This window comes from Grammomys surdaster, unplaced genomic scaffold, assembly GCF_004785775.1.
Source record: "Grammomys surdaster isolate TR1022 unplaced genomic scaffold, NIH_TR_1.0 126187, whole genome shotgun sequence".
NCBI lineage: Eukaryota > Metazoa > Chordata > Mammalia > Rodentia > Muridae > Grammomys > Grammomys surdaster.
The window spans coordinates 5728123-5742887 of NW_021620993.1; the positions used below are offsets into that span (position 1 = coordinate 5728123).

The 14765-nt window shown below is 40.7% G+C and overlaps 1 protein-coding gene across 1 annotated transcript in view; it reads left to right on the forward strand.

Annotated features, from left to right (window-relative positions):
* Positions 1–691: 691 nt before the first annotated feature.
* The window catches only part of Poln (DNA polymerase nu), a 130461-nt gene continuing 116387 nt past the window's right edge, over positions 692–14765 (forward strand). Inside the window, exons 1-4 of the mRNA XM_028758297.1 lie at positions 692–703; positions 828–1328; positions 7713–7903; positions 11754–11866. Of these exons, the coding sequence (XP_028614130.1) occupies positions 692–703; positions 828–1328; positions 7713–7903; positions 11754–11866 (817 nt within the window). The remainder of the gene's footprint in view (positions 704–827; positions 1329–7712; positions 7904–11753; positions 11867–14765) is intronic.

A 14765-nucleotide genomic window follows, 5' to 3' on the forward strand; every position in this document is an offset into this window, starting at 1 on the left:
TCTCCTTTTCCCTCTCCTTTTCCCTCTCCTTTTCCCTCTCCTTTTCCCTTTCCTTTCCTTTCCTTTCCTTTCCTTTTTTTTGAGACTCAATTGAGCACTGGCTATCCTGGAACTCACTCTGTAGACCAGGCTGGCCTCTGCTTCCTGAGTGCTGGGATTAAAGGCATCATCTACCACCACCCAGCTCAAAATTACTTTAAAATTAATATAATGTGCAGTTGTGCAAAGCAAAAGGTAAATTATAAATTTGGAAATGAATATTAAAGGACAAGTACCATTGCAAACTAATGTATTGAGATGGGTAGAGATGCTTTTCTCCTGCTAGTGGGTGGATCTGCCAGTGTTACCTGCATATTGCTAGAATGAAGACAGATATTGCTGAACTATAGTTTTGTTAATTTAATAGGTCAATTAACATTATCGAGTATTTTTTAGGATTTCATTTTTTCTATGTCTGCTTTCTACTTGGAACTGTAATTGCAGGCCTCACTCTTGATCATTATCTTCTGAGATGAGTCACTTCTAGATAGGGGCTTGAGGAAACATTTTGAGCCTGTACCTGCTCTAGCTCCAGGATCACATAGTCTAGAAAGACTTCCTAGTTCTTTTGGAAAGTGTGGTTCTAGGGCTGGAGGGGTGGCTCAGTGGTAGAACATTTGTTTAGCATGTACCAGGAAAGGAAAAGAGAAAGATGATGGAGAATGTAAGACTTGTGTGCTCTTTGTGTGCTCCCATTATTTTGATAAGCTGTATCAGAAATGCACTTGGTTTTTAGACATGTCTTGTGAACCTATGTTGTAATGAAATATTTTTCCTTTTTTCTGCAGAATCCTGAGTCATTAATAACCCAGACACCAAGAGGATCCATTGAGCTCTCTCGTCAGCCCTCCATTACTAAGCTCACATGTCAGCTCTCTGCTGGTCAAGTACAGAACAGCATCAGCTCATTGAGTCTTTCCAGTTACTTAATTCCACAGTGTGATCAGGAAGCTTCAGTTTTACAGAACTTAGAGCATAAGAGAAAGCATTTCCTAAAGGAAAATATAGGCAAAGAATATAAGAACAGCTTGAATCTTAAAAGAAAGTATGTTACATGTAGTAATTACCCCCAAAAAGCAAGTAAACACATAACACTGGAAAAAGATACTGATGGGACTGAATCCTGGCCAAACTCTGAGGACACAAGAGCTTTGGGAAGAAAGCTGTGTGATGTTAGATATTTGGGTGATTTGGCTAAAGTCCAGCTGATGGATGCTCTCAAGCAGGCAGCAGCCCTGGTGGTGACATTGATGTACAAGGACAGTTCCACACAGCTCAGCGCCAAGCAGGTTAGTAAAACAGTAGTGTCACATGCCTGAGGTGCTAGCATTTGAGAGACTAGGGCAGGAGGGTAACTGGAACTCTGGAATTAGGGTTCAGCCTCGGAAACATAGTTAAGACCTCACTTCAAAACAAATCCTCTTTCTGATTTTGATAAGAACTAGAAATAAGATTTTAAGCCTTGCTTCCTCTACTTCAGCAAGTGATTGTGACAATGTAGGGTTCTTGTCAATTCTGGGCAACTGACAAACTGTTTTTTAGAGAAGGTTCTCCATTCAACCTTCCACCAGTAACGCCTGAGGGGGTCAAATTCTGCACCTGCTGGAGATTTTATTCTATTTTCTACTTAAGCCATTCTTGTGGATGCCAAGTGTTACTGTTGTACTGCTGAAGTGCATTAGCTCAACAGTGGTGATACTGAACATTTTTAGGTACTTATTGTTCTTCATATATCTTTGGTGAAATTCAAGTTTTTTGCCTATTTTTGAATTAGGTTATGATTTTTTCTATTTTGGATATGTAAGAATTCTCTATATGTTTTTATATGATTCTGATCCTTAATAAGGTATGTGGCTTGCAATTTTCTCAATCTGTAGATTTTCCTTCAAATTTCTTGAGAAATTTGAGAAAAAAAAAACCTTTAAATCTAAAGATCCCATTTTTTTCTTTTGTTAGCATATTCAGAATGCTTGGGGCTTGGGGAGATGGCTCAGTGAGTAAGAGCATTTGCTTTGCCAGCATATGTAACTGAGTTCAGATCCCCAGCAGTCATAGAAAAAGCAGAGCACAGCTTTGCATGCATGTAACCTCAGCATTGGAAGACTGAGACTGGGAATCCTGTGCACTTTGTAGCTAGCTAGCTAGCCTAGCTAAAAGACTAAGCTGTCCGTTCAGTGAGATACTCTGTCTCAAAGCGATAACATGAAGAGCAATTGAAGAAGATATCTGGCTTTCTGCTCTGGCTTCCATATACACTTACATATTCACATTCCCCAACCCCTGCTTTGTCTTCCCCAAGTCAAGTAGATTTGCCCTAGTTTTATTCTTAAGTGTTTTGTGGTTTTAGCTCTTAAATCTAAATCCGTGATCCATTCTAGTTAATCTTTTTCTAGGCTGTGGAAATTCACCCTTTGCAGGTGACTATCCATTCATCCCATCTCTATTTGTTGAAAATACTCTTCTCTTTTAATTCTTCTTTTAAAAAAAAATTTAATATTTATTTTTATTTATATGAGTACACTGTAGCTGTCTTCAAACATACTAGAAGAGGGCATGAGATCTCATCACGGATGGTTGTGAGCCACCATGTGGTTGCTGGGAATTGAACTCAGGACCTATGGAACAGTCAGTGCTCTTAACCACTGAGCCATCTCTCCAGCCTCTCATTTAAATCTTTTAGTGCTTTTATTAGTTACTTTTCTCATTACTGTGAGAAAATCTCTGACAAAAACAGTTGGGGGGGAGGGTTTATTTTGCTCAAAATTTGAGAATATAGTTCTTTATGGTGGAGAGGGCCTGATAGCAGAAGCTTGAGATAGTTGGTCATATTGCACTCACAGTTTAGGAAGCAGAAACAGATGTCTTATCTGACTTTCTTCATTTTATTATATTCATTCCAGGACCTGAGTACATGGGATGATGTTGCCCACACTCAGAGTAGGTCTTCCCTGCTAAATTAAGCCTTTCTAAAAGCATCCTTATAGACACATTAAGGATATATATTTCCGTGGTATCTCTAAGTCCAGACGAGTTGACAATAAAGTTAATGTTCATAACACTTTCATTGGAAATCAGTTGGCTGTAAATCTAAGGGTTGATTTCTGTTTCTATCCTGGGCTTTTGTTTTGTTTTGTTTGAGACAAAGTTTCACTGTATACTCCAAGCTGGCCTTAAACTCAAACTCATGACCATCCTCCTGCCTCAGTTTTCTGAATGCTAGGGTTATAAGTGTATGGTATGTCACCTCTAAGGGTTGATTTCCATATGTTTGAGTCTTTCCTTTAATCTTTGTTTCTGTCTTATACTAGAAAGCATACTGTCTTGATTACTGAGGTTTATAATAAATTTAGAAATCAGAAGGTGTGACTCTTCCATCGTCCAACTGAGTTAATTTTTTTCAAGGTTATTTTTTGGCTATCAGGGTCCCTTTGCACTTCCATATAAATATTATCATTATTTCATATTTTTCTTTTTGGTTTTTCAAGACAGGGTTTCTCTGTGTAGCCCTAGCTGTCCTGGAACTCACTCTGTAGACCAAGCTGGCCTCAAACTCAGAAATCTGCCTGCATCTGCCTCCCAAGTGCTGGGATTAAAGGTGTGCGCCACCACTGCCCGGCTATTATTTCATTATGTCATTATATTTTCTGTAAACATCGAGCTAGGGGCTTGATACAAATTATGTTGAATCTTTTTTTTTTTATAGTGAGGAAGCCTTTTTTTTAAATTTAATTTCAAGGACAATTTACTTTAAAAGAAAGACCTGAAGGCAAGAAAACTGTAAATCTTGGCAACTGCTCAGAGAGTGGAGAAAGAGAAGAGGAGGAGAGAAAGCCATGGCATTTGAATTAGGCTAGTATGAAGCTCAGCTACGTAGCAAATAAGCTGCCACATGGTGGCTAGAGAAATAGTACAGGATCCCAAAATGATGGGAAAAGCATGCTTAGAGACAAAAAGAAAAGGATAAATTATGTTTTTTTAAAAAAATAGTTCAGAAAAGAGGAACTGCCCTCTTAAATGTCTATTTGTAAACCTATAGACTAATGCAGATCTTATTTGAGAAGTTACTTTGAGCATTGGATGGTGGTTAATGTAAAAATACACAACTGACCAAAAAGGTCAGAGAATAAGAGTCTGTGGAATTCTCAGCCACAAATGGGACATCTATATCATATCACACCCTCCGAAAGGCTCACAGACCATTATGGAATAGGGGACAGAAAGATTGCTAAGAGCTACACCCTAGAGAAGACTGGAATGAAGTAGTGTCTTCTGGATATGACTGGATTATAGCCTTCCTGAATTTTAACAGCTGTGGTTGCCACACAAGACCTTCAGAGGATCAAGCAGCCAACATTTCACACAGAGTGGGAGGAGCTCACAAGTTCCTACCTCTAAGTGAGGAACTGTTGACAAATGGTGAAGTAAAGTCAAGTTTCTGTGAAGGTGTGGCCTGATAGGTTGACTAGGCTCTAGTGGATGGCCTACACCCATGAGTGTATGGGCAACACAAATTGGACTTAGTGTGTTATACAAATAAAAAATAGGACAGTATAGATTGGGAAATGGAAGCAGATCTGGGAGGGCTAGGGGAAGGGGTGACATGTGGTTTGACTAGGAATGGTCCCCACAGACTTACTTGTTTGAATGCTTGGCCCATGGGGAGTGGCAATATTAAGAGATGTGACATTGTTGGAAGAATTATGTCACTATGAAGTCAGGCTTTATGTCACTGTGGAATCAGGCTTTTAGGTCTACTGTGCTCAAGTTCTGCCCAGCATGGAATCCATTCTTCTGCTGCCTTTGGATTAAGATCTAAAACTCTAAGCTCCTTCTCCAGCACCATGTCTGCCTGGACAATGCCATGCTTCTTGCCATGATGAGAATGGACTGAACATCTGAAACTGTAAGCCAGCACCAATTAAATATTTTCCTTTATAAGAGTTGCCTTGGTCATGATGTCTGTTCACAGCAGTAAAACCCAAACTAAGACAGATGGGTTGAGTATGATCAAAATACAAGGTATTCATTCATGTATGAAATTCTCAAAGAATTAGTAAAAACATTTAAGAAAAGCAGGGAGACTTAAAGCTGTATAGCTGAGGTTCTATATGCAACTGTGCTAGAAGGAGGGAATTCTGGAAAGAGAACTATATTATTTCATTAAAAGGATAATTATTTGATCTGCCTGGGATCTGCTGCCAGGGGTGGCTAGAAGAAAGTCACCGAAGCACTTGCTGTGGGTGTCACTATGATAGACAATGTGTGATGGAAAGATGGAGTACTCAGTGGAGATATGGAAGAGAAAGCAAAGCCAAGAGGTTCATGCACTGTGGAGAAGGATGAAACTGGAGTCTTGATGGTGGTGATGAACAGGCAGGTGTGAGGAAGCCTGGTGAGGTCCTGGCTCAGGCTGCCACCAAGTGCCATATCTAGGTCTGTAGTCCTATGGCAGCCAGGACTGTGTTGATGTCCCAGACCAGTGTTACCACCAAAGGCCATTCAGATGTTCTGGCCCTGCCCCTTGCCTAGGCAGCACAGAAAAGCTGACCTTGATGACTAGGTAGGGGAGCAATATGTGAGGAGACTCCTAGGACATGAGTTCAGGGGAGCTGGCCTGCTTCTACCCCCTAATCTGATGTGGGGTGGCTTGGGTAAGGAAGAGATACTCTCCCCTGCCCTTGCCCCTTGCTACCTGCAGCAGGCAGGAGAGCTGGCCCTGAGGTTATGAGAGTAGGGGAGAGCTGGCTCTGCCCTTCATTGGCTGCAGCACTCAAGAGAGCAGGCCATGCAACTCACCTGGGCAGCACAGTAGAGTTGTGGTTGGGAGTTGGGGGGGGGGAACAGCTGTCCCTACCCCTTATCTGCCATGGGGTGCCATGGGTTGAGCTAGCACCAAAGTTATGAGAGCAAGAAAGCTGGCCCCACCCCTCATTGGCTGCAGCTCTTGGGAAAAGGGCCCTGTACCTTGTCTGAGCAGCATAGAAGAGCATAGGCCCTGGTGGTGAAAGCCCAGATTAGCAGATCCTAAGGACATAAGAACAGGAGAGCTGACCCTGCCCCTTGCTGGTTGCAGCATTAGGGGAGCTAGCCAGGGCAGTGCTGGCGAGCTCGCCCTGGTGGTACAGGCACAGGAGAGCTTGCAGGCTGACCAACTCAGATACCTCCTAGGCCCAGATCCAGGGTTTTGAGTTGGCCCACCCCAATATTTACCCCATCTGTGATCTGCTGGAACACATAAAAGGGCCAGCCCTGCAGATCTAAAGCTGCAGGATCTCCATGACACAGGGCAACAACAGGATATCCTATAGGAGTCCCTCATGAGGACCCAGTATTGATAGTGTAGCAGAAGCCAGAGGATTCAAACAGACCAATGATTCATTGCAGTGTACCTTTGCAAGTAATGATGTATGGACAGAAGGGTAGACTGTGGGACACATTGCAGCTTTCATGACAAGATTTTTTTTTTATTCTATCTTTATTTTCTTTTGGCAAGGGGGAGGGCAGATATGAAGGGGGTGGGACTAGGGTGAATGATGTGAAATTCACAAAGAATCAATAAAAAGTTAAAAATAAAAATAATTTTTTTTTCAAGACAGGGTATCTCTGAGTAGCCCTGGCTGTCCTGGAACTCACTCTGTAGACCAGGCTGGCCTCGAACTCAGAAATCCGCTTGTCTCTGCCTCCCAAGTGCTGGGATTAAAGGCACGTGCCACCATTGCCTGGCAAAAATAAATTATTAAAGTTTGAAAGTTATAAAAAATGACTAATGTACTTTGCCAAGTTTTATATCCTCACCAATGAAGAAAAAATAAAGAGAAGTTTAAAAAACCAATTATTCCTTCTATGTATTTAGCATGGCTTAAGGTGAGTCTGCCTTCCTGAGAGGTAGTCCCCTGGCCAGGTGATTGATTTTCTGGCCCAATTGCACTAACTCTCCTGTTTTGGCTATCTTGGAATATTAGGTTTCCACCCAAGCCAGAGAAATATCTTTGCTTTCTGGGCCTCCACAGAGCCCTGATCAAGGTTACTGTAACATGCCTTTCTCTGAAAGGTAGCCCTAAAATCATTTAGTAACCAGACTAGGAATCAGAGCCCTAAAACACTTTTTTTTTCTATTTTTGAAAAGTATCTTGTTGAGTAGTGAATATTAGCTGAAACCTGGGTGTAATAGTGCACACCTGTAATTCAAACACTTTAGAGGAGCAGGCATTCTAGGCCAGCCTGGGCTACATAGATGACCCTATCTAAAAATAAAACTCAGTTGGGGGATGGGAAGATGGCTCAGTGGATAAAGTACTTGCTGTTCAAGCATGAAGACCCAACTGTGGATCCCCAGAACCTATAAAAGCTGGATGTCATAGTATGTGTTTGTAATCCTAGGGCTCCCATGGTAAAATGGGAGGCAAACACAAGAGAATCACCTGAAGCTCAGGGACTAGGTAGCCTGGCATACCCAGTGACAAGCAGCAAGAGACTCTGTCTCAAACAAGTGAAAGATGGAGACCAATATTCCAGTTTATCTTCTAACTTCTATGTGTGCCATGGTCTGCCTATACCAGAACTTATACATGCACATGCACAGAAAATGGTATTTTTAAAGTTCAGTATAGATGTTACTCCTTTGTTTTATAGCTTGCTCTCATTTGTGACTTTGCACTACTGTGTCTTTACAGGCTTTAACTTGTCCTGTTAAAGGAATTGTAGTGTTACTAAAAAGCCATGAAGGCAGCAGCCCTCTGATTCTCTCAGCCCATGGTGATGCTCTGGGAAAGGACATCGAATCCACAGACCACTGTATCTACATACATACTGAGCATTCCTCTTTCTCGGACCCAAAGCAAGAAGCACATAGTCTATTTGTCAGGTAAGAAATCTTTATCTATTACATTAAACTAAAACTTCCGGGCTGGAGAGATGGCTCAGTGGTTAAGAGCAGTGACTGCACTTCCAGAGGTCCTGAGTTCAAATCCCAGCAACCACATGGTGGCTCACAACCATCTGTAATGAGATCTGACGCCCTCTTCTGGTGTGTCTGAAGACAGCTACAGTGTATTCATATATAATAAATAAATAAATCTTTAAGCTAAAACTTCCCAAACTCCAGTTTTAATTATTTAAACTTTTAGTTTTTATGAACACATGAAATTTTAAAGGGAAAAAAACATGAAAGCAGTAGTTTCCTCCCTCAGAGTTTATGGAATGGAGAACCCATCCTGATGCCAAGGGAGCCTATTCCAGTATTGTGACAACTTTGCAATGAAATGTTAAGGGGAAGCCTCATCTTCTATCCTGAAAACTCACTGCCACTACCAGGGTTCCAGGTGATTTTCACTAGCATTCTAGTTTCTTCTCTTATGGCAAAGGATAAGTCATCACTGCCTGGAAATATGAAGTTGTGTTCAGTAGTACTAAGGATAGTGCCTGTCTGAAAATGTGGCTTGGGTGTGATTTGTGCAACAGTTTTGCTGGTATAATATATATAAACATTTGGACCTGCCAGCAGTATAAATAATGACACAGAGGCTTTTTAATATTTTAAAGCTTAGGCATTTTAACTAGGGCAGTCTCCCAGCCCTAGCTATCTAGCTTAACCCAACTATTCCTGGCACTACATTCTGCCCATGGCTAGCTCTATCTCTCTCCTCCACACTGGTCCATCTGCTGGTGAATCCCCACATCTTATTTATTCTCCCAGTTTGTCTGTCTGTCTCTGTCTGTATCTCTGTCTCTCTCTGTCTCTGTCTCTGTCTCTCTCTCTTTCTTTCTCTGAAGTTCTACCCTCTTCTTGCCCAGTTGTTGATCATCAGGTCTTTATTACAACCAATTATATACTATTACAACCAATTATATACAATTCTAGATTGCCTCTAGACTAATGAGGAAAGACAAATATTTACAAAATACGAGACCAGTGATGGGCTATAGAAATAACCATACCAAGATCCTGCCAGCATTTAGCTCTCTGCCAGTAAAGAATTAATTGAAAACACAGAGATGTCTTCACACAGTGTAAAAGATTACCCAAACAGATATAGGCTCAGTCCCCAGGGTCACTGTTTTGAGGTGATAGACCCAGAGGAGAAGAGACTCAGCAGATAGTGGGTAGGTCATAGAGGCTCCTCCTTCCTGAATGAATTTGTGTGGTCTTGCAAGAGTGAGTTTTCACACTGGTGGGCTGTTATGAGGTGAGACTGCCATGTGCTTGGCCTCTTCTGTGCTTGGCTGGTTCCCTTTCTGTGTCTTCATCATGCTGTGATGCTGCCAAGGGCCCCTGACTGAGCCAGTGCCATGCTCTTTGGACTTTGCTGCTGCAGTTGTGAACCAAATGAACTTTATTTAGTTGTGCCTAAATATGGTAGAGACTTTCTAGCTCTTTAGTGCCTTTACATTTATTAAAGCTTTCTGTAAAGAGCTTTTCTTTATCAACTAGACTTTGTCCACCTTATCACATCTTCATTCATGTGTTATTTTATCATTTAGCCCTTTTCTAAACATCTGGATAAAACAATACCCTAGCCCAACACTATATGCAATCACCATCTTTACAGTTCTCTTGTATTTTTTTGTTTGAGAGCCTAACTTTTAGCGGCCGTTCTCTCTCTCTAGTCATTCTCTATAATGTCTATCACCACCACTATTTATACATCTTATTTTGTTTATTGTATGCCCACTACTAAGCTCTATGAGGGCTATTGCAGCATTTTGCTTATTTCAATTTCATGACTCCACACCCAGGAGCACTGCCACAATATCATTTTGAAGCATGTTAAGTTCTAGGAAAGATAGTCTCTCATGTACTATAAAACTGGGAAAATAGTCCCAGTTCTACAGTAGTGTATTTAAGATTCAAAATCAATTTAAATCATACTTTATATATAAATATATACTAAGAAATTTTGCAAGTGTAAGAGTTGTGTGTGTTTGCACGTATATATACATGCACATTATGTATGCATTCTGTTTTATCAAGGCAGAGTCTCTTGTTAAAAGTAGAGCTCATTTATTTAACTAGTCTAGCTAGCCAACTTGCTGTAGGGATCCCTGCCTTCCCAGTGCTGGGATTACAGGCAGGACACAAAGCATTTATATAGGTTCTGGAAATCTGTCATAGGTAGCTTCAGTTGTCAACTTGACACAAATCTAGAGTTATCTGGGAAGAGGAAACCTCAACTATAGATTTGCCTTGATTAGATTGGACTATGGCCATGTCTATGAGGCACTTTAAAAATTGCTAATTGATATTGGAGGGACCAGCCCACTGTGAGTGGTACCATCTCTGGACAAGTGGGTCTGGGTTGTATAAGAAAGGTATCTGAACATGAGCCTGGTGCAAGTGAGTAAGCAGTCATTCCTTTATGGTCTCTGTCTCAGTTTCTCCCTCTAGGTTCCTGCCTTGACTTACCTTGATGATGAAATATAACCTGTAAGATTATATAAACCCTATGCTTCCCAAGTTGCTTCTGGTGTTTTATTTCAGCAACAGGAAGTAAACTAGAACAGAACCTGAATTCCAGTCTTCATATTTGCGTGGCAAGTGCTTTTTTCCACTGAGCCACCTCCCAACTCCTAAGAAACTTTTCTGCTGTTTGTCTTACCAAGATAGACTCCAGCCAGCCTGAATTTCCCCCCAAGAGAAGGCAGTGTAGCCATTAGATCACTGCATCCTGGATGTATTCTTCAGCATGTGTCAGGGAGGTCCCCATACCCCATTTTCTACCATTCTTAACTTCTTCCTTCTCTTTCTTATGTCACTTAACAGTCTTATCTAAGCCAAGACCCAGTGCTGTTGGCACTTTGACCTCCCTACCATCTTGGTCTCCTGTTCAAACAAATCAAGGCCAAGACACATGACTTTCAAAGCACTATACAGTGTCTATCAATGGAGCCAGACAAGCAGAATCCATCTATACATCACTCAGTGTACATGTCTACTGGGCTCTTGGTTTCTTCCTTTCTTACTCCATCAAAGAGCTCTTTTAAATATATTATTGTACTTTTTTCATAAAGAGGAACTTAGGGCTTAGTGGTTTAGAGCTTATCTTCTGGCAGTAGCAAGATACAGTATCAGAACCCAACCTTACCATCTATTTGGTGTGGCATATCTGAATCCAAGTCCCTTCATCTATATACTGGATGGAGTGCCTGACTTATAAGTTATTAAGTTATAGTGTGACAACCTTGTGAAATGGTAGCCTGGTATCTGCTGTGATAAATGTTAACTGTTATCCCACATTCAGAGTCTCATAAGGTGATGGAAGAAGCTGCAGTTTAGCACATGTGGGTCCTGTGAAAGGTGTGTGGATAGGCTGCTTGCTCAGAACATCTCTTGAGCAGGTCGCACAAGTTGTAGGTGGAGAAGAGTAGTCATGTAAGAGCATATGCCATCCCCAGCAGTATGGGTAGAAGTGGCATAGTGAAATGGCAGAAGGAAAGTCATGGCATGCTGAGGGGTGGAATGCTTGGAGGGGCTTGGACTAGGTCCACTGTGTGTATTCTGCACAGGAGCTTCAGGAGTAGAAGCTTTTCTCAGAGATAAGCCCTGAGTCAAAGCTTCACAGTGTATGAACTGTACATAAGAAGTAATGCCCACCTCATAGGATTCTTTGGTTAATTAAGGTATGTATATGCTGTATAAGGATAGCTAGCTATTTGATATTAAAATATTTTTCCAAGACCCAAATTATTATCTAAATGGTGAATTTTCCCTTGTCTAGGAACATACTGTTTTGGACACTTAGGTGTAAATGCCCCGTTGTTTGTTTTAATGCCAAGGACTTTGTGAGAACAGTACTGCAGCTCTATGGTAAGGATGGCAGTTGGAAGCATGGTAAGTCACCATTCTCATTGTCCCTAAGACTTAGAAAATTGGTCAGGCCACCATGTCACCTGCTCCACAGGCTCCTGGCCACACAGTCACTGCTTCTTCACCTGCCATGAGCAGAAGAAGACAATTCCCCTGATGTATCTGGGTTATCCTTATATTTATACCAGTTATACTCCTTTAGTGTAAAGAATGACCCCTGAAACACAGTCACAATGGGCTTTGTTGTTACCATCAATGGCTACAGACACTAAGAACTTCAACACTGGGAGCACCAAACAAAGCATTACTACAGACTATGTAGTATCTTTAAAAGAGTAGGGAATAGCTGGTGTATGCCTTTAATCCCAGTACTCAGTAAGCAGAGGCCAGAGGGTCTCTAAGTTTGAGGCCAGCTTGGTCTACAGAGTGAGTTCTAGGACAGTCAGGACTTCATCAAGAAACCCTATCTTTAAAAACTTGAGAGAAAATGAGTGTGTGTGAGGGGAATAAAACCAAACAGAGTAAAAGTATTCACTGATGAATCCTTGAGTTTTAATTGTACATTTTTCTCATTATCTGCATTTCAAAATATTCATAATAAAATATTGAGAATTTTTATTATAATTAATTTCTAACATACACAAAATTACTTATCAAAGGTTGACCAAGATTGGACTTACAGTTGATTTTTTTCTTTTGTATCTCTCCATTTTTCAAACCACAGACTCCTTATTATTTTGTAACAAAATCTTAAACACTATAAGATTAAGCTCTGATATTTCTATTGTTTGAGGCTCCCACGTACAAGGCGATGCCATCACCTCCCCCAGAGTGAGCAGTAATCTCTTTGCATTACTAGCTGTCCTAACAGTATTCCAGCTCCCACACTTGCCCCATGATGCTCTTATTTTTTTTTGTTTGTTTTTGTGATATTAGAATCTATTGCCTGTCACTGTCTGAGTTCCTTAATTGCAATCTGGTAAGATCCAAAATCTATTCTACTTTCTTTACTTTTTTTTTCTTTTTTCATTTTCACGTGTGTATGTTTATATGTTCAGAAGAACATGTGTGTAGGGTGTATCTATACCTTTGTGTATATGCATACATGTGGAAGCATGAAGTTGATGCTAGGAATGATCTTTAATTGTCTTCTACCTTATTCATTGAGTTATGGTCTCCATCAAACTCAGAGTTGGCAAATGTAACTAACCAGCTTGCTCTCTGCCTCCTGAAACTAGAATTACAGGCATGCTACCACACCTATCTGACATTTACCTAGGCCTGAGAATTTGACTGTGGTCCTCAGGCTTGTAAGGTGAGCACTTTGACCACTGAGCTGTCATCCCAGTTCCTTTTCTTCACTTATAGAACTAGACTAGTTCTATAGAGAGAATTCTTTCATCATTTGTCTCAGTAGACTTGAGATGGAAACTCCTGTATGGAAATTTAGTTTTTTTTTCTTTACTTCAAAATAGTGAATTGCTCCACAGTCAGCAAAACTTGATATAAAATACTTTCAAACTATGGTTATGATGAGCATGTTGGTTAGTTTTACTGCTTATTTATATTAAGTATTGGTGATATTTAAATAATATATACTTATGTATGTAAATTAGCGTTGTAAGAGGTTCCTTCGGAAATGGCTAAGTACAGGGGAGGAAATGCTCAGGGTGAATATTTAGCAGCTCAAAGTCCCTCAAGTCAAGAAAAGTCAACTTTATAAACCATCAAAGATATGTGCATCAGAATAAAACATACTTATTTATGTTTAAATAAATGGTGGTGAGCACAGAAGGAAAATCTGTATGACCACTATGGAGAACTCCATGGACAGACCTCAAAAAACTAAAAGTAGGGATTTGTCCTGGCAGGCTTCTGTTTGTCAGTTTTCAAACATTTACAGGGATCAGCACCCAGAACATTCTGGTGCTGTCCAATTTCCAAGGTCTTTTCAAAATATCTTTCTGTAGAACTCTTACCTTTGCAATGTCAGAGGTCAGTCAGTGTTACCAGTGTCATACGAAGTCAAACATTGCTGTCCTGGGGCACAAGCAGCCAAAAGGACTATTTCATCCATCTAAAGTTCCAAATCTGCCTACACTGGCTGTCTTGAATGTAATATGGAAAACTCTTGACATTGGCTGCTATGGGAAATATAAATCTCTTTGGCTAGTATAATAACTTAAGGATGGCAGATAATCTGGCATTTAGTGTGATGCGATCCAAGATTATAGTTTTATTTAAAGGTCAGCTCCTTTTTGTTTTTAGTTGTCTCATTGGACTATCTTCTGTCAGGGAATGCTATTCTGCCTGGCCTATACTGCCTGCTTACTCTGACACAGTGACAAGGATACTGTGTGAGTTCAGGTAGCTCCTACAGTTATTCCTTGACTCAGGAGTCATGATTCTAGGATCATGATGACACATTATGAATGGCCTGGGAAGACAGAAGTCAGAGGAGAATGTAGGAGAGAAGATCTACTATAATGGCTTAAAAAACCCAAGTGTCAAGAGAACAGTTAAGGGACAAAAAAACCAGGAACATGGACCTTGGTTTCTGATTTCAGTCTATTATATTATTGAGAGATCCATATTCCAAGTGAACTTGAACTCGCTATCCCTTCTTAGCTGTTTAGGTTCTATTTCTTTAATGTGATGCTCATACCAACCAGCCATGTAGGACCTGGGTGTATCCAGCCACCTTCCCAAAAGGTAGACATTATTGAAGAGGGATGGAGATATGGCTTAGCAGGTAAAGAGCTTACTGTGAGAATGTGAGGATGCGAGTTCTGATCCCTAGTATTCATGTAAATGTTGAGTAGGTATAATGGTATGCCTGCCTTTCTAGTACACTCAGAAGGTGGAGACAGGACCTCCAGAACAAACTGGCCAGCTAGAGAGCAATACTGAGGAGCTATAAGTT